Below are 25,077 nucleotides of genomic sequence, written 5' to 3'. Positions count from 1 at the left end.
CATGAACAATGGTTGAGAAACCCAACACGCTTGATTTCTGATTCCAAAACTAGTTCATAAATTTCACGTGTAAATCTGATGAGGCGATTCAGGTGTTCTATGGTTTCCCCGTAACGGACCTCTGAGGGAAATCGTAAATAGAATGTGGTCCGTGACAAAAAAAAAAAAATGAGTTTGATGCCCCTGAGGTTAAAGTCGGCCGTGCTTATTTGGTGCATTCTCTGTGTGGTCGTCAATACAAAATGGGTGTTGATACATTGTGCTGCATACAGTTCCCTAAAAAAATGCATTTTTTTCCCCAAATGTGTTTTATTAGCATACGCGTTGGCCTTGACAAAACAATAATCCTCATGACAATCTATTGAGAAACGAGCAAGTTACGACTGAACCGTTTTCTTCTATGTCTTCATTGTCTTCTATGGGAGCGACGACCCCTCCAACATGGCTGCCGCGTAGGCGCTTCGGAAACCCGGGTTGATTTTAACGCTGTTGTTCATATCTATGCGTTTGCCACGTCAATAGAAGCAACGTTCGCAGGTACGGCCTTGATTGCCAGATCACGCTGGCCAATCAAAAAGATGCGGAAGTATCCCCTTGGCTCTGATTTGCGGCCCAAAAATAAAAGGCGGAGTCTATTTGAGAGGCGTTCACAGCTGCACGAGTGAAGAACTCACACATTGACAGCCGAACTGAAGACATGTGTGGTGAGTACCGGATGATTTCAAATATGAAATTCATTTGTCGGTAGCCTGTGTTTTTCCTGAGACTGTCGGAGAAACGCGACAGTCAAAAAGATACAAACAAGCTCGTCCTTATTGGCGTCTGGCTTAGCCAAGCGTGGCTAACAGATGTTAGCGAACTGAAAGGAGACGCGAACGATGCTGTTAGCTTGTGCAAATATTAAAACGAATTAACGGAGTTAAATGTTCTGCAATGCTTGAATTGACAACGTTTGATTTTTCGTGAAATGAAAGCTAGAAAGCCATCACGTCATGCTTTGGTCCAGGATAGCTAACGTGAGATTTTTTTTTTTTTTTTTTTACGCAATTGGCTGTGAATTTAACAATTGTACTGAGATTTAGTCATTCGTGCGCTTGAATCCACGTTAGCTATCGACCCAACAAAGAAGGTTCCGATGCCGCCAAGCGTGGAAACAGTTATTTAAAGGATTCTTTTAATTTGGGGACTTGAGTTTGGCTTGTCAGTGTTTTGGTTTGTCACAATGAATAATCGGAAATGTTCTACCTGTCTCCCATCAGTGTTATCAAAATATCTAACAAGTCAGGTCACGTGTTATTTTTACAATAAAAGTGGCACAATTCAGCTCAGGTGGTATTTTTACACTAAAAGTGGCTCGTCATTAGGTCAGCCAAGAGTTGCATGATCATGGCCTCAAAGTAAATTATCTGATTTTCCCCCGAAAACAAATCCGGTTTCGTGTATTTCCCTTCCAGTTTATTGAAAGTGTAAACAACAATTTCCTGTTACCAGCAACATTTGGGACTTTCAAGTTCCAGTTTTCCTCCTAGCTTTTCTTCTGTTATCGTGCACATCACAGTTTGTTTTGTTTTTTCAGATTAAGGGACAAATGTGTTTCACTTGGGGGTGATACTGGCCAAACAAACACTTTGCTTAAAAAATAATACATTTAAAATGTTCGATAAAGTAACTTTTTAATGTCATATATTGAGCCAGCATAATGGATGAATTGTTTAACAGTGCACCCTCTTGAGCGCTGGCAAGGTGGCCTCTGCAAAATGTTGTGGTTTAAAAGTGCACGCTGTCAAACGTTTCTGACGTGTCATTCATTCTATCTGCAGTGGTCCCTCGTTTTATGCGGCGCTCCAATTTACACTTTTTTGTTTTGAGTGAATTTTCAGAATCTCCACTGCTTAATGTCGACATTGACACAGAATTTAACAATATCCGACCACCATCAGTTTGCATTTGATTGGTAAATACGGCATAGTGACCAAATTGCTAAGCTAGCGGTCACTGTTATAAACTAGCTCCTCTGTAGACATGAATTTAAGCTTCGTACGTCAGCAGGCGTATGAATGAATGAATGAATGAATTAAAGATTTGTCATCATACGACTGTACTGTACAACAAAATTGGAGCACCTCTCTTAAACCAGTGCATACATAAAAGAATAATAAATAAATACCCAAACCTTCAAATGTTGATTGATTAATAATAATAAAAATACATGCTTTCAGATACTAAAGCTGCTAAAAATAGATTTAAAAAAATGACTTTAATCAAACTCAAGTGAGTCAAAACATTTCCCCAGCTCTTGTTAAAGTACGTGTACTGTACTGTATTCCTGTGTGAGGGGTCAAATCCTGCTCTGGTTCGGATGTTAAAACCAGTACAGACCTATAGAGTTACCATTTTCACTGCGTCATATTGCTGGTCAAACAGAGCTGCTCAACATTGTGGAGGACGTTGAACCAGAGGAGAATATTTACAATACCCGAGACTTGTTGTGTTGTTGGTTGTCACAACAGACGATACAGATATTCAAAGAGATCATTCTATGGAATACCAGCTGAAAAGACCAGAAAATATCAATGGATTTCGGCAATTAAACATGATGGATGGAGCCCAACCAAAATACACACACGCCTGTTTACTGATGTTTCATTTCAGGTCGGAATTATTCTTCTCAATCTCAAATTAACAAAAAGTATTTATAATGCCAAGTCTGCTCGTTTGAAAACAATGTGTGTTTAAAAAAAAAAAAAAACTCTGTCACAGAGGTTTACGGAGGTGAGGTCTGGACGCAATCGCTTCCGTGTACGTTCCGTGGAGACGACTCCATCCTCTTTTTCTTTATTTTTTTTCAATCATAGTTAATGAATGCGAGTTTGTGTAAAACCAGGGGTCATTCATTTATTTATTTTGTCGCCGAATATACTTCCGCGTTCACAAGCCGTCTAAAACGTCACTATGTGGGATTTATTCTTGATTGAGAACAGATCCAGCAACAAAGTATTCGTGTGCGTCCAGACTTTTATAGACTTTCAAATTTCTCAGTGTAAAGCTCGACAACTTACTCACCAGATCCATGTGTAGATCCAGTTGTCCAAGACATGTGAAAGCGAATTAACAGTCCAATTTCTTATCTGCGAAAACATGGACTTCGGCATTAAATACGGGTCCTCTATGCCGAGTTTATCTAATTTTTTCCACGTACTTTCGTTTATTTTCACCTTCTAAATGTGTAACGGTATTGAACAAGACTCTGGGCGTCGTACTATAAGACATATTTTCATGTCGTCTCCAACCGACCTAGCATTGAACAATGCTTTGCTAGACTGGCAATATGTCGACGTAATCAAAAGTCACGTGATTTTATGACGTAGGTGCATGAGCTCTACTCGTTTAAATTGAACTTCACAAAAGATTGTTTGGAAAGAAGAGGGGTGTGGGAAATAATAAAATCACTTTAAAATTAATTTTTTCTTTCCCTTTTTTTTTATTTTCATGGGAAAGCTGGCATCAGAGTTTTGAAGAAATGTTTTTTTTTTTCTTGTTTTTTTGTTTTATTTTAAATAAACTCTCGCTCATATCAAAAAAAAAAAAAAAAAAAGCATCACCTGCCTTTATGAATGAAGGCTCTGTTTTGCCAGGCCGTCCTCTGCTTCTGCTTCATCAGTGCTTAGTTGTTCGACCAAATATACGCTGCACTCATGATCATTGGACATGTTGAAGTCAAATCTTTGTTGAAAAATGTGATCCTCTCGTTTAAAAAAAAAAAAGTTTAATTACAGAGCACGGGTTAATCCAAATTTAACAAATTTTAGTTTGTACAGTAGACTGTTGTTGATATGATGATGTGAGAGGTCCACAAATCAGACGATTTAACTAACTAACCCAACTGTTTTATCTTTTTTTTTCCCCCAGTCATTTTTTAAAATGTTGTTTTATTGTACATAACCCTTTGACAAAGTCAATGTTACAAATGTATTACACCTTCCCATGGAATAAAAAAAAAAGAAAGATGAACAGTTGTCAACCTGTGTCATGGAGTAGATTGTGTTTGACGCAGGAGGTTCTGTACTTCTGTTTTTCCCGTATTTTGTCTGCATGTATCAGGTCACGTACTCCACTATATACACACACACTCGCATGTTCCTTTGTCTTCGAGCAGGTCACACCGCTCGGTAACACTCACAAGACTGGTTTGGTTGTCCTGTAACAGATCAGCATCTGATGTGCGCTTTATTGTTCATGACGAATGCATTACTGGAAGAATGCGACAATATTGCGACTGGCCAACTTTTGTTCCTTTTTTTTTTTTGTCAGCTGCTCAAAGAAATGCGAGGACAGATGAACAATGAGGGCATTCTTAGCAATGATCAGATGTACAGTTTGCCAAAAATGAATATGTAGAAATATGGTCATGCCTCTTACTTCCCTCTCTGTACTGAATTCGGGTGAACATTAGCGAACAGTGTCAACATTAACGCTGTCCTCCCTCCCTCCATTCAGGAATCTTCGCCTATCTCAACTACCATGTGCCAAGGACTCGACGGGAGATCCTTGAAATCCTCCTCAAAGGCCTGCGGCGTCTGGAGTACCGAGGCTACGACTCAGCCGGTGAGACAGACGAGAAAAAGGCTTATCGGCGACGCGCTCTGCTTTTGTTTATCCACGGCTTGCTATCTCCTCACTGTTGACCCAGAGGACAGTTACCTTGATTATGTCACACAGCTGCTGCTATTCACAGGCGCTGCACAATGGAAAGAGGACCGGCCTTCTCTAGCTGCTGTAGATACAGATCATGAACGCGCATTAGGGTGGAGGAATACATCATCTATCCATTTTCTACATCAATTGTCCTCATTCAGGTTACATGTGAGCTGGGCTTGACTTCGGGCAAGAGGGCCGTGCACACTGGACCAAAAAAAAAAGCCACACTTGCAGACAATTTGGCTTTAGTTAACCTCAATATTTGGATTGTGGAAGCAAACTCCACACAGGAGTGTGAGCTGAGATTTGAACCCGGGGCATCTCAACTGTGAGGCATGTGTGCTAGCTCAATAAATAAATCCAAAACTTGTGGAAACAATGTTACATCAAATCTTCACTACTCAGTCAAAAATATATATATATATTGTGTAGGTAACTAAAACTGATACTTTGTTGAATAAGTCCTTTCTTGTAGGACATCACTTCCTTCAAGAAGCTCGAGCGCTCCAAAACTTACATTTTCTCTGGTGAACCCATTTTTGTTTTCTATGGAAATGTGGTCTTTGTTTCATTTACTTCAGCTCCAACTTTCTAGGCAACATCTAAGGTTTTAGTATTTGGAAGTTTGAAGCTTTCATTACCGTATTTCCCGGCCTACAGAGCACACCTGGTTATAAGCCTCACCCAGTACTTTTGTAAAGGAAATACCATTTGGTACATACATACGCTGCAAGTGCCCACATTGGAACACGAGATATTTACAAAGAAAGGCAGTATACAGAGAGTTTCATCCTAGCGCCACCATGCTAACGCTAGCGCCGCGCTAACAGGACCAGTTTAAAAAAAAAAAAAAAAAAAGATTCCGGTAAAAATCACGGAGACACGGCAGTAACACTGTAGCACAGTGCTAACAGGGCCAGATAGGTAAAAGTCACTTCCTTGGCGCATATATTCCACCAGTCTCACTCTTACCTTTTCCGCTCGAGTTCCCCTTTGTAACCATTAGGGAAAAAAATGCACAAATTAGCCGCATCACTGCATGAACCGCAGGGTTGAAAGTGTGCGGAAAAAAGTCGTGGCTTCTAGGCCCGAAATTACGGTGGTTTCTTCCCCCGACCATCACTTAGACAAAAAAATTGATTCTCCCAAAAGCATGATTACTCTACACCTAACAGTGTACATGCAGAACACTGTACTCTGTTTCCATTGTACAGATCCATCCATCCATTTTCTTTGCTGCTTATCCTCACAAGGGTCACAGGGAGTGCTGGAGCCTAACCCAGCTGTCAACGGGCAGGTTCCCAGCCAATCGCAGGGCACATAGAGACAAACAGCCGCACTGACAATCACACCTAGGGGCAATTTAAGTGTCCAATTAATGTTGCATGTTTTTGGAATGTGGGAGGAAACTGGAGTGCCCATAGGAAACCCACGCAGACACGGGGAGAAGATGCAAGCTCCACACAGGCGGGGCCGGGATTGAACCCAGGTCCTCAGAACTGTGATGCCAAAGCTAGTCCATCTGAACCACCATCCCGCCTCCATTGTACAGATGATGTAAATAATATGAGAAGCTCCTCTCAGCACAATGCGGTGGATTTGTACAACAGTGTGGAAAAATGATCAAAAGATTGAGCATTACCTGTGTAAAGGGGGAGTATTTGATGTAGATTAAGATGTATTGAATATCATTACACACAGGGATTGTAAAAGTTGATATTTACATGTCAGACAAGGTGTTAAGTCTGTAAGGTTTTACGTTTGTTTGTTTATGAGGTGTGGGCATTGATGGCGGTAACAGCAAAGATTGGGAGACCAGCGCCAAGACCATCCAACTGATCAAGCAGCGCGGAAAAGTGAAGGCTTTGGATGAGGAGATACACAGTAAGACTGAAAGAGCTGACCACATGACGATGAACGTTTCCAGACTAGCCCACTATTTTCATTTTGGGTGCTTAAAGTCGCTTGTTTTTTTTTTTTGTTTCTTCAGAACAGCAAGATCTGGACCTCGAAATGGAGTTGGATGTCCACCTCGGCATCGCTCACACCCGCTGGGCCACTCACGGAGAACCCAGCCCGCTCAATAGCCACCCGCACAGATCAGACAAGACCAATGGTCAGTTATATTCCATTATTCTATCATTTTATTTATATATATATATATATATATATATATTTCTATAATAGGTCATCATGTAAATAGTGAGCGAGTGCTTTAACAGAACTTTTTTTGTGTTTTTTTTTTGGGTCTTCGTTCTACACTGGACAAAAAAACATGAATCCAACTATTTTTCAAAGCTCTAAGTTTTTGTTTGACCTGGTACAAATAAAATCAGGGTGTTTTTGTCCCTTCCCAACCAAGGATAACGGACGCCAAACTGTTTGTCGTATGAGATTGTGCTGTAGTATGTGCTATGATAAAAGTATCCAAAACTGGTTGGCGCAAACGATCTCAAGTCGTAAACGGGCTCAATATTTACAACCAAAAATATTTCCGTGTGGGGAAAGCAATGTACTCGGAATCAGCTTTATTGGCCCAGTATGTAAACGACACACAAGGAATTCGTCTCCGGTAGTAAAAGCCGCCCTAGTACAACATACACGTTGAGAACGGCAGCAGACTGACAATCAATTGACACAGAACTTTTTCTTTTGACTCCTGAGTCGTTATTGTATGAATTGTGACGTGAAACGGAATGTAGTCAATCAAGAAGTGACCTCACTGAGCAACAAGGAACTGGCTGTAAACAAAAACAAAGATGTCTTACCCGATGTCTTATTTTGCATGAATGGATTCACCAGAGCAGACACGCCTGTGTGGAGTTTGCATGTTCTCCCGTGCCTGCATGGATTTCCTCTGGGCTCGCCGGTTTCCTCCCACATCCCAAAATTATGCAACATTAATTGAATGCTAAATTGCTCGTAGGTGTGATTGTGAGTGCAGCTGTTTGTCTCTATGTGCCCTGCGATTGGCTGGAAACCAGTTCAGGGTGTACCCCACCTCTTGCCCATTGACAGTTGGGATAGACTCCAGCACTTCTACAACCCTTGTGAGCATAAGCAGTGAAGAAAATGGATGGATGGGTTCACCAAATGGCAAGAAATGCTTTCATTTCTCATGGATAATGCATGTAGTATTTCCCCCCCCCCCCCAAAAAAAAAGTCAAGTCAATTGTGCGTATAAAACAAAAGTATAGGGGAAAATTTAAAAAACTGTCCATATTTTATAAAAATATATGCTACCATCTAGAAGTAATAAAAAAGCTGTACAGTTTTATTCTATTATGCCACCGAAATATGGCTGAATTTGTTTTATTTTTTAAGTTGACTGATGGCTGACCAACAAGCATCATTAATTTCTGTAGTTATATTTTGTTTGATAATGCTGTTTAACTTGAATCCCATTCAAATCAGTTTAATTTATTAAGTCATTTTTACTTTAATAAATTTAAATCTTTTACTGGGCCCCTCATGTTTTCTTTAAAGAATTGAACCCATCTTGCAAATTCTGCCGCTTATCCTCACAAGGTGTTCGAGAGTGCTGGTACCTATCCCAGCTGTCATTGGGCAGGAAGCAGCGTACACCCTGAACTGGTTGCCAGCTAACAGTCGCACTCACAATCACACCTTGGGCAATTTCGAGTCTCCAACGATTACATGTTTTTGGCATTTGGGAGGAAACCAAAGTGCCCAACGAATTCCCACATAGGCACAGGGAGAACATGCAAACTCCACACAGGCGGGGCCGGGATTCAAACCCCAGTCCTCAGAACTACAAGGTCAACGCTCTAACCAGTTGCGTCCCGGTGCCGCCCGGTGTGTTTTCTTATCTACTAAATAAAAGTAGGGCTGTGAATGTCAAAGTAAGAGCAAGTAATTGGAAAATATTGCATATTCAAATAAAGAATTAGTCTGTCAAAAAAAACAGAGATAGAAAGACAATACTTCATGTTTTGATCATCTGGGTAAAAACAATCATTTTGTGAAATGCATTATACGTACATAGAAGGCTTTTCCAGAATTTTTTGGGGTGAACTTTATACAAGGGCGCGCATTATACACGAGGAATTACTTTATTTTGCAAAGTCAATATTTGACGTCACAAACATTCTACCGCATCCCCGCCTTCGGCATCACTCAGGGAAACATCAATGCAATATTTCCGTTGCTGTTTCGTTTCCTTTTTGTTAAATCACGTTGATTTATGCCAGATTTCTGTTTTGGAGGACTGGATTTTAGGTCAGTGGCGTGTTTGTGATGTTCTTTTATCGGGGCAGTATAACCAAAACTGTTAAAATACAGATGTGTTTCTTTCTTAATGTGTAGGCTCTGTAACATATAAGTAATATTTTAAGAAATTTATTGTGTCCCCCAGTCCTTAGTTGATAGCTTCTCCTTTGCTGAGCTAATCCGCCTCACAGGTGTAGCGTACCAGTTTGCTGATGAGACTTTAGGAACACGTTTTGGACAGGTGTGCTTTAGTTGCCCCCAAATAAAGGCCACTTGAAAATGTGCACATTGACTATTTATGGGGTGAGGGGAAAATTTCAAGGTTTTTGTAGTTCTCACTCTCAGCCCTCGATTATTCCAAAACAGTAAAACTCCATATTTTAGAGTGGCCTTCAATTGTGGGCAGCCCAAAGCATACAATAGTCATGTCCTGTTAGCATCTTTATATATGTCACAACTGTGTGGTGGATGACTTCTCTTCCCCAACAAGAAGTGTTCACTAACTCCAGCTTCAAACATTTGTGACAAAAAATAATAATTTGGAGACAGAAATAGGCTTTTTTTTTTTTTTTGGGAACATAGAAAAAGTTTGAGGTCTGTGTGTTCAGCTCATAAAAAAATAGGAACACAAGCGTATATTTTTGTCATTTTGTTTTGTTTTGTTCATATTGTCAAATGTTTTTATTTTTATTCCAATATTCACCCATACTTAAATGATTTTGGAAAAATTAAGTCGAGTGAGTCATCAGGTCGCCATGTCTCAGTGTTGAATGCTTTATGGTCTGCAGAGTTCATTGTCATTCACAATGGAATTATCACCAACTACAAAGATCTAAGGAAATTTCTGGTAAGCAGAATTTTTTTCTTCTTCAGCCTCTGTTATTATCCTCGCATATGACCTCGGCAGGAATCTGCTCTTTAATCCCACCCTGCAGATGAGCAAAGGCTACGAGTTTGAGTCGGAGACCGACACGGAGTCCATTGCCAAGCTGGTGAAGTACATGTATGATAACCGTGAGAGTGATGACATCAGTTTTGCCACTCTGGTGGAAAGGGTAACGCAGCAACTGGTAAGGACACACATACATGCATTAGTCACTCACATTTGACTGGCGCGATCACGCTCGCGCGCCATCGCACTCGCGAAGATGCACAGTCGAGCACGAAAAATCACCCGCGTAAAATTTGTTACAAGTAGATAAATTAGATCTTGAACGAAGTTGCTTATTTTGTGTAGTCTTGACATTAATTGACCTGTTTATTTCGTAAATGTTGGTAACACAACAAGCCTGATCCTAAACAATCAGTATTCACCCGGAAACAGGAAATGCAAGTGAAAACGTACTGAGCATGTTCGGAAGTTATGCCAAAAGCACATGTTCCGAGCTGCTTCACGGACTGTGAGCGCATTTACGTCAAAAGTCATCAACATCAAAGGGAATTCAGTTACACCTGGTGTGCTCAGTGTGTCGATCGCGAGGGAGTTTTGGTTGATCGTGTGATGGCACACACAAAGGCGTGTTCTAGCAAGCCAGCCTCCTATTTACAGCAGTCGTGGTGATGCATTCGTTCACTCCAACCACGCCCCATCCGCGGCCCCCACCGCCCCACTGGTCGATCGCGAGAGGCTGGCTGCTTGAAAAGTAGATCTTGGGATGGGGGGGGGGTTGAGAATCTGGGCACCCCTGAGTTGCATTGAAAACATTTCTGGGATATAACACAGGCAATGTTTTAGTATCTAACTATAATAAGTATGAGATTGTGATTTACTTTGACTTGATCTAAGTTCTAGCGTTAGACTAGACTGTCCGTATATCTAAATGCGAACGGTCATTCTCCCCCTTGAAGTTGAAAACTTTTCCCCTCTACATGCTTTAGGAAGATATAATCTAGTGCTAGCTTTCATCAAAGAATTGACAATAGATAGCGCTGAAAATTACGTGAGATTATAACAATATATCATGATTCGATGTGAATATTTAGTTTTGAAATTGAATGTCTATTAACCTCTTTAAAAATGTCTGTCTTTGTCTGTGCAGTGTCAATAAATTGTGATTATGGTAATAGGTAACAACTAGTTATTTTAAGGTCTTGAGATTCCATCCCTAATCACACCCACAACTATATATCTGCGGGCATGATTGGTGGACCACACCCGTAAATTTACATCTGCGGGCATGACTGACCACACCTGTACATTTTTCAAATGTGAGTGACTGCATACGCTCAAAACAAATGATTCACGTTGATCAATTAAAATGCGGTTCACTGTACTTCTCAGGAAGGCGCTTTTGCTCTCGTCTTTAAGAGTGTTCATTATCCTTCCGAGGCAGTCGTCACAAGGTAAATTGTCACCGTTTATGTTTTGCCATCGATACCTCGAGTTTTTCTGAGTCCAGTTGACTTTCGTACCAACGTGATGAGCAAATGTTCTAATTGTCTGGTTGGTGTGCAGGAGGGGAAGTCCTCTTTTGATTGGTGTGCGAAGTGACCACAAGCTCTCAACGGATCATATTCCTGTGGTCTACCGCTCGTGTAAGTGTCCTTTCAAGCCGTGTTTGTCTTGAAGGACTTCAGTTGCCATTAGACCTTGCTACGGTTGAATTATTTATTTTTTTTTTTTTCCCCCCAGCTGGCAAAGAGAAGAAGAGCTGCAGTTCCCTCCCCAGAGTTGACCAGGACACCTGTTTGTTCCCTGTTGATGAAAAAGCTGTTGAGTACTACTTTGCCTCCGATGCAAGGTAAAGGGGCATCTCCGTGTACTTTTCAAGTCAAAGTACCATCGTGTCACTCTTCTGTGCCGCTATCGAAATGGGAATCAATGTTGCGTTTGTGACTTCAGCGCAGTTATCGAGCACACAAATCGGGTGATCTTCCTAGAGGATGATGACGTGGCTGCCGTGACCGAGGGAAGGCTGTCCATCCACAGGATAAAACGCCGAGCCGGAGACTACCCTGCCCGCGCCATCCAGACCCTTCAGATGGAGTTGGAGCAAATCATGAAAGGTGAGTTGAGGGTCTTTTTGCCGTTTATTTTTGCTCTCGATACCACCTCAGCTGTTCTTCCCAAATACGCTGATACAGTTAGTTTTCGAACTTATTGCATCCATTGTCATGAGGAAGGGGTGCCCAATGCGTCAATCTCGGAGGCAATACCAAAAAGAAAAAGATGTCCGGCTATCATCCCATCTCATCGCTCGATTCAGGTGTAGCCAATACATCAATCGCTTCAGTAGATTGGTTTGACCATTCCTGGCCTCTTCTGACATGTCACGGCCAAAAAAAAAAAAAAAATGTGGGCAACCCCTGCATCAGGTTATTATGTAGATGAATGGAGTGATAACTAGCAGCTTTGAAGCAGTAAATATGAACATCAAAGTTCTTTATAAACCACTTTAATCTTCTTTTCCTTTGGGCTTGTCCCGTTAGGGGTCTCCACAGCGTGTCATTTATTTTTTTTTTTTTCCATCCAAGCCTATCTCGTGCATCTTCTTCCCTAACACCCACTGTCATCATGTCCTCCCTCTGAACAAACATTAATGATTTATAAACCACTTTAGTAGTGCCCGAAATTCAAAATTTCTATTTTAATTGACATTCAATGCATTCTGTATGCATCTTACATTTGAAATTTTATAAAAATTCTATTTGAGTTGATGTTCTATCCATTCTGTATGCGTCTTATATTGTAATTCATTTCATGGAAAAAGTTGAATTGCAACTAATTTGTCATTCATAGTTGCACTTAATGTCAACATTTATTTCCATTTCAATGTCTTGAATTTAAAGATTATTCCATGATACTCTTTGTCAGCATTTTTTTGATTGGATGACAGTAAAAAAATGACAGTTTAATCTGTTTCTGTATCTGCACCATGGACTGGTGTTTGTCGATATCCATCCCCTGGCTGTTCCCCAGTCGTCCAGCAGGGAGCAGAAATTAGCCACTGTTGGCTTGACTCGCACATTCCTTTGCGGTCTAATCATTTCTCACCCATTGGCCTGTTTCTGGAAGTGATCTGCTGAATAACCTAATTCGCATGACCCAAATTTCTTGCAGAGGGAAACTGAAAAACACACATTTCCCAGTTGCAGTTTATTAGAGATCGAAAAACATTAACTCCCCGATGTCCTGTCTTTGTTTTGCTTGATGGAAAAGGTTTGTTTTACCCGATGTAGCAAGCATGCGTGTTGTACAGAGTGTAACCCCTTACATTTCCAAGCAAGAAAAGCCAAAGCTGTAAATATTTGTTCCCGTCCTCGGGAGCTTAATGTGTGTCAGCAGTACTTCATCATGTCAGCAAGCATGTTGTCAAAAGTGTAAACACTGTCGTCTTCAGCTGAAGTTACTGTGTAACATATGTTCCTTTATGTTATCCTTCCACCACAGGCAACTTCAGCTCCTTCATGCAGAAGGAAATCTTTGAGCAGCCCGAATCCGTGGTCAACACCATGAGAGGAAGAGTCAACTTTGATGACAACACAGGTTAGTTGGTTCCCCTAAATCCCCACTGTGTTCTCACATTTTGCAATTAGACATCCATCCATTTTCTTTGCTGCTTATCCTCAAGAGGGTCACGGGGAGTGCCGGAGCCTATCCCGACTGTCAACGGGCAGTAAGCGGGGTACACCCTGAACTAGTTGCCAGCCAATCGCAGGGCACATCGAGACAAACAGCCGCACTCACAATCATACCTAGGAGCAATTTAGAGTGTCCAATTAATGTTGGAATGTGGGAGGAAAGCGGACTCCCCGCAGAAAACCCACGCAGGGACTGGGAGAACATGCAACCTCCACACAGGCGGGGCCGGGATTGAACTCGGGTCCTCAGAACTGTGAAACCAACGCTTTATCAGCTGAGTCACCATCCCGTGCACATTTTATCTTAAAAGGAAATACAGTGCCCCCTTGCTTTTCACTTGGGTTAGCGGCCGAGCACTGCCAAAAATTTCAAAACAGGAGGAACAGAAGCCCCTTAAAATGTTGAATATGTTACTAGTTCAAACCATAAATATTTAGCCCAAAACACTTATATACACTCACACAACTTCAAAGTCATCTTAAATTACCCTTAAATGGCTAACAGGTGACTGCACTTGACAAGAAAATACATTCACATGTGGTGAATACAAACCATGCTAAACTCGACTCTTCCTTCACATAAAACTTCTCGGTTGAATTGTATCACTTCAACATAGTTCCTTGACACCAATGCATTACTTTTCTATTAGACAGGGCTCTGGCACCATCTTGTAGCATCTTTGGGCTCTTTCAGTAATAGGATGCAAAATTTCAGTAGGTTTTTCGTAAACAAGCATCTTTAGCTCTTGCTGTACCTTAGATTAAGCTTCTAGCTGTTCATGACTGATCTATCATTAATTTTAGCCACTGGCAGTCGTGATCCAGACTTTTTTTTTTTGCAACAACACAAGAGCTCTACCACCCCACAAGGAGCCTCATCTTCCTGTTAAATCCTGTGTGATACTGCTGTTCACTCAAAAGCAGGCTTTTAACAAAGAATGGGGCTTTGGGTGGTATTTTCGAGCATTGAGAGTACCAAAAAAATGCATGTATAAGTCAATAGGTTCATTTTACTTTTAGCAAATACAGAAAAAGTTGTGAGTCACATATCGGTGGGCGTTGACAGTATGAGGGATTAGAATTCCATGCGAAAACATAACACATGAAGAATGACTTTGTGAGTGACTGACTTTTCTCAGCACTCTCATGGGCTGCCTTTTTTAATGAGGTGGAAAGTGGTGAGGCATATGATGATGGATCGTGTGTTTGGTTTCTTCCCAGTGACCTTAGGTGGACTGAAGGACCACATCAAAGAGATCCAGAGATGTCGGCGCCTGATCCTCATTGCATGTGGCACCAGCTACCATGCCGGCGTCGCAGTGAGTCGATACGCAACAGTTTTTGTGTAAATCGGCATCGTTCGGCAGGCCTGCGCTCAACCTGTTTTAACGAGAGGATGCGTGGTAGTGATTTCATGATTTGTTGTTTCCTCAGACCCGGCAGGTCCTGGAGGAGCTAACAGAGCTGCCTGTAATGGTGGAGCTGGCCAGCGATTTCCTAGACCGGAACACACCCGTCTTCCGAGATGATGTCTGTTTCTTTATAAGCCAGTCAGGTGAGGACTGATCTCGTGCACAGGCCCCGTTTGTTCTCCACTTTCCATGTCGGAGAGCAAGTCTGTACACTGCTTTGAAATCTCAATTTTTTATTTGTCTGTCTATTATGGGAATTCTTTTAGGTTTGCTCAATTACAGCCTTGTCTGCATCATTTTCTACCAAACTAACTGTCAGATTCATAACCTTTACAATTAACTTTGTTAATCTTTGAAAAGGAACCAATTTTTTCATGTGTCGTCCGACAGGGGAGACCGCTGACAGCCTGATGGCCCTGCGCTACTGCAAGGAAAGAGGGGCTCTTACTGTGGGCATCACCAACACGGTGGGCAGCTCAATTTCTCGGGAGACCGACTGCGGCGTCCACATCAATGCCGGACCCGAGATCGGAGTGGCCAGCACTAAGGTGAGGCAGGAGAGTCTTGATAACATTGCGCATTTCCAGGATTCAGATTTCTTTACATTTCCGAACAATTTTTACCAACAGGAAATAATATAGTACAGTCAAGCACGAAAAATCACGAATGTAAAATTTGGTACAAGTAGAAAAAATAGATATTGAAAGACATTGCTTATTTTGTGTAGTCTTGACATTAGTTTGTGTTTATTTCATAAATGTTGTTAACAAAACAAGCCAGCTCCTAAACAATCCGTATTCACCCGGAAAAAAAGGAAATGCAAGTTAACCGTACTGAGCGTGTTCTGAAGCGACGCCAAAAGGCACGTGTTCCGAGCTGCTTCACGTACTGCGAGCGCATTTACGTCGAAAGTCATCAACATCATGAGCCATGACAAAGGAAATTCAGTTACATCAGTGGTGCTCAATGCGTCGATCGCGAGGGAGTTTTGGTTGATTGTGTGACGTTGTGCTCACCCCCCAAAAAAAGGCACCACCCCCCAACAATATATTACGGTTGCCGACAGGAATGTTTGTTCCAATGTATCACTAGCTTGTTGCCATCAACACAGATCATGTTGAAGTAAACTTTCAGCATCTTCAAAACATTGCGGGTATAGATCGTTCATGTTTATTCCTTGACAGGCCAATGCATTTAAGTTTTCTTCAGATAAATTTAAACAGGTCAAGAATTTTTATTGATGAAACATTTTAAATACTGTTTTATATCAAGTTGTTAGTTGAAATTGGAAATGATCATTTCTGAGTTTGAATTTCTTTTCAAATTTTAGTTATGCATTTGTTTTCTTTTTAATTTAGTTATATTAATCCGGTAAGTTATTTTAAGGTCTCGAGATTCCATCCCTAATCACACCCGTACATTTTTCAAATATGAGTGACTGTAGTAACAAGTATAATAGGAGTCCTTAGGTGTCATTAAAAAAAACTTTAGTCAGTGTTTGAACATAATAACCTTCTTAACGGTTGCATAAATTAGGAAATGGAAACTCCCTATATTTAACACTCAAGCCTTAACATGGATGTAATGACATGGTGAGTTGTTGTATCTGCACTTCACACATCTTTTATCAACATGATTTATTTCCCACAAGTGCAAGCCTTAACAATAGCTTTGATAAATGCACGGGGATATGTTGGATAGACATGTCTGCTTATTTTTCACTTCCAGTGGATATTCTTGCTCCCTCTTTTCACATGAGTCTTACATTTTTTGGGGGGGCTTAAAAAAATATGCAAAACCCTTTTGGAGAAAAAGAAAACACACTCTCAGATTTAGTTTCATGCTGAGATCTGATTCTCATTCTCCGGTGTATTATTTTTCTATAGATTATAGTTTGAATTAAAGGAAAGATTACACATTTAAAATGTATATAACTGTGTGGTGGGGAAAAAAACACAAAGAATTCTAAACTCTTAATATTCACTGGTGGCACTCTGGTTCAAATTTCTTGGTTTTGGGACGTGCCGTTCTATCTCCTGCACATGAGCCACTACGCTTTCCATCTCGTGTGATGTCACAATTTGGCAATTTTCAATATGGCTTTCTCACCAGAGACATTTATGGGAATAGGAAGCTAACAAAAGATTTACTTGGTTGTTTAATTTCACACTTGATGGCTGGGCATAAACTCAAGATATGTATACAAACCATTGAAGAGTCAACTTGTATTGGGATTCATTAGGTTGTGCAAGTGGACCTGCTTATGACAGTAATAATGTGTGTGTGTGTGTGCATACACACACAATGCCACACAAGTAATATCTAGGCTTATTTGTTTAAAGCGAAGGAGTGACGCAGGTCCTGTCCTGGCTCGGCCCCCACGCTTGGCTTGGGGACCCGCGTGGTGTGCCGCTCCAGAGCCTGCAAGCACGCCTCAGCGACGCCATCACTAACTGCTTGGCTGCTTGGGCCACACACACCCGGGCCCAAGTAGTGCTCCACCACCGATCTTACCAAATCACTGGAGAACGTGTGTCACGTCCCATAACTCCGATTTAGAGCACTGTAATCTGGTGTGTGCTCGTTCTCAAATTTGTATTCTATATTCATTCTACTCTTGTTGAACTTTTTTTTGTCATTGAGCCGACGTTGCAATGAGGAATCGATTGGCAGGTCCACGGCGTTCCAGTGGAAGGCCGCCTTCAGGGATTATGACTTGTACTTTTTGGGAGTTTCAACATCAAAAACTAAGAAGGATCACAAGGAACAATCTATTTTTGAGATTTTAGCCTGGGTGGTCATCATTGTTAGATTAAGGTCAGCCTGTTCCGCATGAATCACACTGCGTGCACCAGTCAATGTTATGAAAAACAATTGTAAAGGTTTTTACAATTATTTTATTGGCAGCAAAGGGATGGGGGTTTTATGTAATGAATTGTCTTCAGGTGAACATTGTCTCCCAAACGGGCACAGAAGGTCCTCTAAACTTGCGCCATGGTTAAGGAACAAACAGCACATTGCTGATGACAGCAGGTGTCTGAAGACTCCTGTGACGCGGTGCTACGTATTCCCAAAATTTCAAGCATTATTTTTTTTTTTTTTCTAGAATGAGCTCCACATTTGCCTGCACTCATTGTGCCTTGCATCTCATCTGTTGTGCATTATTAGATGGAGATGAAATTAATTATGAGAACAGCTAGTAAAGAGATCACAAAAGCTTCAGGAACATTGCTTTTAATGGGATTGCATTGCTTATTGCTTTATTTGTAGGGGTTGAAAACTTGGCTCATGCAAAACAACATCCGCATTTGGAAATTTTTGAGTGATTTCCCTAGTGTTTTTGTTTTTTATTATTTTATTGGGATGTGTGGGGTTGAGTGTAGGCACTCAAGATTGTTCTAACACCCCATACAACATTTTGATTGTTTTTTTTTTTTTTTTTTTTAAATCTCCGCAGGCATACACAAGCCAATTTGTGGCCCTGGTCATGTTTGCGCTAATGATGTGCGATGACAGAATTTCCATGCAGCCAAGACGTCGTGAGATCATCCAGGGCTTGAAGGTCCTTCCAGGTAAATCAAGGCTTTGCCGTGCTGGATTTGACAGATTACAGCACACTGGAAAAGTCATTAGGTTCACTGACTCATCCAGTATCCACTAAGGCAGGGGTGCTCAATGCATCGATCCGGTCGATCGCGAGGCAGTCTTGGTCGATCACGTGACGGCAATTAACACGTGTGCATGGATAAATTATTGGGAAAAAATGTTTTGAGACACCACTTACACTGTTAGTTTTATAGAACCACGAATAACATGGTGCGATTGCCAATGAAGAACCCCCCAAGTGGCCAGTATACACTGTATTTATGTATATTGTGTACACTCTCATGGTAGCGGCTGGCTGAATATCTTAGACCCGGAAGCCCATATTTCCTTTTTTTTTATTTTTAGAGTAAAGAAATTGATGCTTGATATTGCCCCTAAATGTTCCCTATTTCTTTAAACTCTGTTATTACAAAAATTTTGGGACAATTGTCCAATCTGTAAGGTCCCAATACAACAGCTGTATCCAAGTGTCCTTTCTAAATGTGTAATATTGACATTTGAGTGACGTACAATGGTTACAGCTTAGTTAAGAGGTGCTATGTATCACGCAGGATGCACTTGTAAAATTTTGGTAGCATTATTTAGATACAAGTTACACTTTAGACAAGCACTCTGTATGATGCAGTGCACTTATACACCACTACAATCTACAACCACAATAATGTGATTGAACGATTAGCTTTCTGAATTTTTAGTGGCGCTCTTATATTGGAACATTCGTAGATTGTGTCCAGTTGTCCTGAATATTGTGACCACAGAGTTTATAGTCAAGTTTTTGTGCATATATGAAGCAATCCATTTGTCTGATTCATTTGCTGTAGCTCTAAATAGTGGCAACGAGGGCTCATGAAAAGGGAGGTTGTGGATGTGGATGATGGCATCTCCTGAATTGTAAAGTTAACATTCTAAGATTGTTTACCCACTCTGCTGCTTATAGTTAGCATTCCGATATCAAATCCCAAATCTCCACATGTGCATTTTTTTAACAGCATTTTTCAAATCCTAATTTGTTGACCTCCTGTGCGTATCAGACCTGATCAAGGAGGTCCTCAGTTTGGACGATGAGATCCAGAAGTTAGCAACAGAGCTGTACCAGCAGAAGAGTGTCCTGATCATGGGCAGGGGTTACCATTATGCTACATCTCTAGAAGGAGCTCTGGTGAGCAAATAGAGACATCCTCGAGCTTCTATTCCCCCCCACCCCCCGCATCACTTATAAGCTCTTTCTACGTGTAATGATTCCAATGTTCCTGGAGGAATAAAAGGAAAATCTCAGTCCTTTGTTCAGCTCTTGCCAAAATATGCCTTTTCGTATTTGCCATTTTATTCCTCCCGAGTAATTAGGTTATTAATCTACCACGGCCGTGTTGAATTTTGATCATTTTGCGCACCTAGAAAATCAAGGAGATCACATACATGCACTCTGAGGGCATCCTGGCAGGCGAGTTGAAACATGGACCTCTGGCTCTTGTGGATAATCTCATGCCGGTCATCATGATCATCATGAAAGACCACACGTACACCAAATGTCAGAACGCCCTGCAGCAAGTCGTCGCCCGCCAGGTAGGACACAATGGATAATGAGTTTTACGCTAAATGTTGTCATGTAATGCAAAACTGTCTTTTAACAGTTGGGAAAAAAAAAAAAATTCCGACTCATATCTAACCACTTAAAAAGTATTCAGAGCTGCGTCAATAATTCTGGCTCCGAAAAATTCTTTAAAATATTTGACATTTACAAAAATGATTCTTTTTAAAGCATTTTTTCTTTCACATAAAAACAAAGTATTCTCAAAGCGTATTATTATTATTATTATTATTTGCTTCATACATTAACTCTAGAGTCTAAACTGTTTTAATGGTGTGTAGGCTTGACTTTGCTCGGGGCAGCATGGGTTCAATTCCCACTCATTGGTGGTGTCTATCTGCCTTGCGACCAGTTCAGAGTGTCGTCCACCTTTCGCCCGAAGTTGGCTGGGATAAGCTCCTGCACTTTTGTGACCCTTGTGAGAATTAACGTCTTGGAAAATGGATGGATAATAATCCTTTGACACCGTGTTTACAGTGCAATAGACCCGCTTCATAAAAGCTGTTTTTATCTATCCATCCATTTTCTTTGCTGCTTATCCTCATGAGTGCTAGAGCCTACCCCAGCTGTCAACGGGCAGTAGGCGGGGTACACCCTGAACTGGTTGCCAGCCAATCGCAGGGCACATAGAGACAAACAGCCGCACTCACAATCTCACTTTGGGCTTCGGTATATGCTCTATTGGTACCTGTGTACCTAATATTATGGCCATTCATAGGGTGACCCGAAACACATTTTGATGTTTTTGCCCAATAAAAACCTGTAATGTGTTTTGAATGAAAACATTTACTTTTATTGATTTATTGGATTAAAGGGTGGGGGTGCGGAATAAATTCCCTGGCCTGTGGCTCACCTTTTTTTGTTGTAACATGACATCACTATTGGCCAACTAGACCACAGGATCTTTATGAGAGGTGTGACATGAATTAAACCATTTTTGTGTGTCTTTGTTCAAAATTGAGCTTTACAAGAGAACCCCCCCACCCCCCTTCCTTTCATTTTTGCTCTGTCAGGGCCGCCCGATCGTGATCTGCGACCGAGACGATTACGAGAGCATCAGCAACTCGTGCCGCACCATCAAGGTGCCTCACTGCGTGGATTGCCTGCAGGGCATCCTGAGCGTCATCCCCCTGCAGCTGCTCTCCTTCCATCTGGCCGTGCTCCGAGGCTACGACGTAAGTGCAAATCGCTCGTCCGCAAAGCGTTTGGCCTCTCTTGTGGCCACCGACCGCACCCGCGTCGCTCCTGATGCCATCTTTGGAGAATTAGGTTAGGTTTATTAACATTCAGAAACACAAATGGCGGTGGACGCTCACATGTTTGGCGATCTAAAATGTTAAGGAATATAAACATTCCTGACTGGAAGCCAGCAATATACATATATAGAGCTTACTATGTAGTCTGATTATTTTTGTGAGGTCCCGGTTCAATCCCGGACCCTGCCTGTGTGGAGTTTGCATGTTCTCCTCGTCCCTGCGTGGGTTGCCTCCCACATCCCAAAGCCATTCCTTAATAATAATAATTAACATTAATTGGACACTCTAAATTGCCCCATAGGTGTGATTTTAAGTTTGACTGTTTGTCTCATTGTGCCCTGCGATTGGCCGCCAACCAGTTCAGGGCGTACGCCGCCTCCTGCCCGTTGACAGATGGGATAGGCTCCAGCGCGCTCTGCGACCCTTGTGAGGATAAGCGGCAAATAAAATGGATGGATGGCTGGATGGATTATTTTTTGTTGGAAGACTATTTATGAATTGGTTTCAGGTGGCTCAGTAACTGATGCCGTACTCCAGGGGTGTCAAACTCATTTTTCTCGTGGGCCACATTGTTGTTCCGGTTTCCCTCAGAGGGCCGTTATGACTGTGGAACAAAAATATTTAATCATCTCATCATATTTACATCAATTTATGAACAAAGTTTTGGAATCAGAAATCAAGAGTAATGTGCTTTTCAACTACTCACATTTGGGAACACAAAAATGCTTTTAGTGTATGACAATTTGAAATTTTGGTACAGATTTTTACAAGAATCATGGAAATTGACACTCTAGATTTGGATTCGCGGGCCACATAAAATCATGCGGCGGGCCAGGTCTGGTCCCCGGGCCTTGAGTTTGAGACCTGTTGGCGTCGTCCTTCATTGGCCAGCTGGGCTCAGTTCGCCATTTCATGACTGTGTGGATGAAGTGTTGTCTGTCTGAAAGTGGGCCTTGTCATTGACTGGCGGCCAGTTCGGGGTGGAGTCGGCTGGGCGAGGTTCCGGCTCACCCAAACGACTGCTGGAGAAAATTAATCGATCCTTGATGGTGATATTTCGTTAAGGGAGGGTCTTCATCTTGGTCAAGTGGCCTTTAAGGTTTTAATGAATAAATAAATCTGGGTTCTTTAAACTTGCAGGTATCCTATGGAGATATTTTCTTGTTTTTTTTTTTATCAATTTAAATGATCCCATTGTTTTACTTCCCCAAATTTTTTTTTTCCAATTAATTTTGACCTTTGACATTAATGGTGCAAAAAAATATATTTTTTTTTTTTTTAAAGTGTATTTTGATTTTGTAGGTCCATTGTTCCTGGCAATTAACCATGCTTAATTCTTACTTAGTGTACTTTTTTTCGTAAACTTTTTAATGGGGAAGAAAGTTATGGGTCCACATGAGAGCACGGTAGCAACAAGAAAAATTATTTTAGAATTTTATTTGGTGTTTTAGCTTGAGGAAGGCATAGGCCAAAAACTGGCAATACAGTATTTACCGTAATTCCCGGCCTACAGAGTGCACCTGGTTATAAGGCTCACGAAGTATATTTGTAATGGAAATACCATTTGGTACAGGCATGCATACATGCATACGCCGCAGCTGTGTAAAAGCCGCAAGTGCCCACATTGAAACCCGCACTGAAACATTAACTAGTTACAAAGAAAGACGGTACACAGACTTTAACGCTAGCGCTGTGCTAAAGTTAGTGCTAACGCTAACAGCCAGTTAAAATAAAACTTATAGGTAAATATCACTGAGACATGCCAGTAACACAGCAGCAACACGCTAGCGCAGGACTAACAGGCTGGTAAAAGTCACTTACTCGGCACATATATTCCACCGGAGTCATTCTTACCTTTTCCGCTCGAGTGCCCTCTTGTAGCCGTTGGAAAAAAAAATGCACAAATTAGCCGCATCACCGCATAACCCGCAGGGTTGAAAGCGCGTGGGGGGGGGGGGGGGACTTGCGGCTTGTCGGCCGGAAATTACGGGACAATTTTGACCTTAACTGACTTGTTCTTTAATTTAGAAAAAGAATTGTACTGCTCGCTATGATAATAAAAGCTTACTGGATCAGAATCACAAAGATGAAAGATGGTGGATGACAAAACTCTCATTCTTGAGAGTTTCAAAACAATACAATTGTGCAATGTTTCAGTTGAAGATGGCTTGTACTGTGCTGTCCAATTAGGTGGACTGTCCGAGGAACCTGGCCAAGTCGGTGACGGTGGAGTGACCGGCCCGTTCGTCAAAGCTGACCGGAGGAGACGCGGGCGTTCGGCGAGGGAACGGAAAAGAACGCGTCCTGTTTCGTGTGTCCTCTTTTTATGCATTTTACTCATATCTGGCTGTTGCAACTCTCTCTTTATCTCCCCGTGTGACTTATTAGTGTTGTTGTCGACTGGCGGCTGTCTGGTCTGGGCTGGCACTCTCGTTATTCTCCGTTCCGACTCGGAGCATCGAAAAGAAGCTTTAATCGGTGCAATTCGGTTCATTTCACTGAGATGATGCGACTTGACCCGCGGACGTTTTGAAGAATAATTAGCCTCCTTTCTTATCCGTTCGTCCATTTGTAATCTGTGTCTATTTGGCAGCTAATCACTTGAAGTGTCAAATTAGGAGTCACAAACTGTTGGATTTATGTGCACAAAATTTTGTTGAAGTAGCAGCATTCCGCATGTGCTTTCGCATCATGGTCAAATTTTCAGAGCGTGTTCTTTATTTATGCTTTTTTTTTTTTCTAATATAAATCACACAACGTTAAATCTTTGAATGATTCTCATTCACTGTTTCATGTTACGCATTATGTGACCCCAGTGAGATGAAGTTACTGCCAGCCCACACCCACGACTACTGCAAATGCAATACTGGGACCATCTGTAGTTACTCATTTTCTATGTATTTTCCATTTTCTTAAGAGGAATCAGAATTTTGTATTGTTACTCTGATTTGAAATGTGAACGTCAGTCGTGTCAAATCTTCCGGTTTCGGGGCAGGTGGAAACCAAAATGTATTTGATATGCACGTGCGATTTTTTTTTTTTTTTTTTTTTTTTTTTTTTTTTTTTTTTTTTGTAGCCAAATGTACTCGAGATGTTTCAAGGTCTTAGAAGGCTTACATACACACACAAACGTACTGTCATTGTCATGGCAGTGTAATTTACTGTAGATGTTTTAAGAGGCAGATGAGAAGCGAGTGATGTAATTACGCATCTGTGAATGAACAAGAGCTGCTATTGATACCTCTCTTTTTTTAGGTTTGCTTTTGACGTTTGTATCGTTTCTGCAATCAAGCTTTAATCTCAATTTGTGCATGTACCCCCCAACATTGAGGTTTGGTTTGAAGTCCATGTTATTAGTGAGCAAAACTGTATTCTCCAGTCCTGAAGGTTCCCAGGATGCGTGGGACACTGTTCAGCGTCCCAGCCAATGTAATAAAGTGTCTTGCTAGTTTCTCTTCGTGGGCTCATTTAGTGAGATGGTGCAACAAGAAGTGTGTTTAAGAACGTTCGTACAGTTCAGACAATAATTTGAAACATTAATGGAATGTTGTGTGAATGAACAACATGAGTTTAAAATTTAGGGATTTTGGATTTCAGAGTGAAATTTCAGGATAAACGTAAAATGCACAGATTTGACCTCTAAATCTAATTTGAACGAAGAGCTGTTTCAAGTACTTCATTCTTCGTGAAAAGAGTTTATCTAATA

At 41.3% G+C, this 25,077-nt stretch overlaps 1 protein-coding gene across 1 annotated transcript; it reads left to right on the top strand.

Moving 5' to 3' along the window:
* Positions 1-549: 549 nt before the first annotated feature.
* LOC133500049 (glutamine--fructose-6-phosphate aminotransferase [isomerizing] 1) lies at positions 550-24,825 on the top strand. Its single transcript, XM_061818609.1, has 19 exons — positions 550-704; positions 4,498-4,605; positions 6,475-6,582; positions 6,689-6,814; positions 9,717-9,775; positions 9,864-9,998; positions 11,210-11,271; positions 11,384-11,463; positions 11,561-11,669; positions 11,771-11,934; positions 13,319-13,414; positions 14,731-14,828; positions 14,944-15,064; positions 15,312-15,469; positions 18,379-18,493; positions 19,559-19,686; positions 19,923-20,090; positions 21,129-21,290; positions 23,562-24,825. The coding sequence occupies exons 1-19, from the start codon at positions 698-700 to the stop codon at positions 23,604-23,606; spliced, it is 2,049 nt and encodes a 682-aa protein (XP_061674593.1). The 5' UTR covers positions 550-697; the 3' UTR covers positions 23,607-24,825.
* The last annotated feature ends 252 nt before the right edge of the window (positions 24,826-25,077 follow it).

This window comes from Syngnathoides biaculeatus, chromosome 4, assembly GCF_019802595.1.
Source record: "Syngnathoides biaculeatus isolate LvHL_M chromosome 4, ASM1980259v1, whole genome shotgun sequence".
Lineage (NCBI taxonomy): Eukaryota > Metazoa > Chordata > Actinopteri > Syngnathiformes > Syngnathidae > Syngnathoides > Syngnathoides biaculeatus.
The sequence above is the reverse complement of the archived record's forward strand: the minus strand, read 5'-3'. Positions and strand labels throughout refer to the sequence as shown.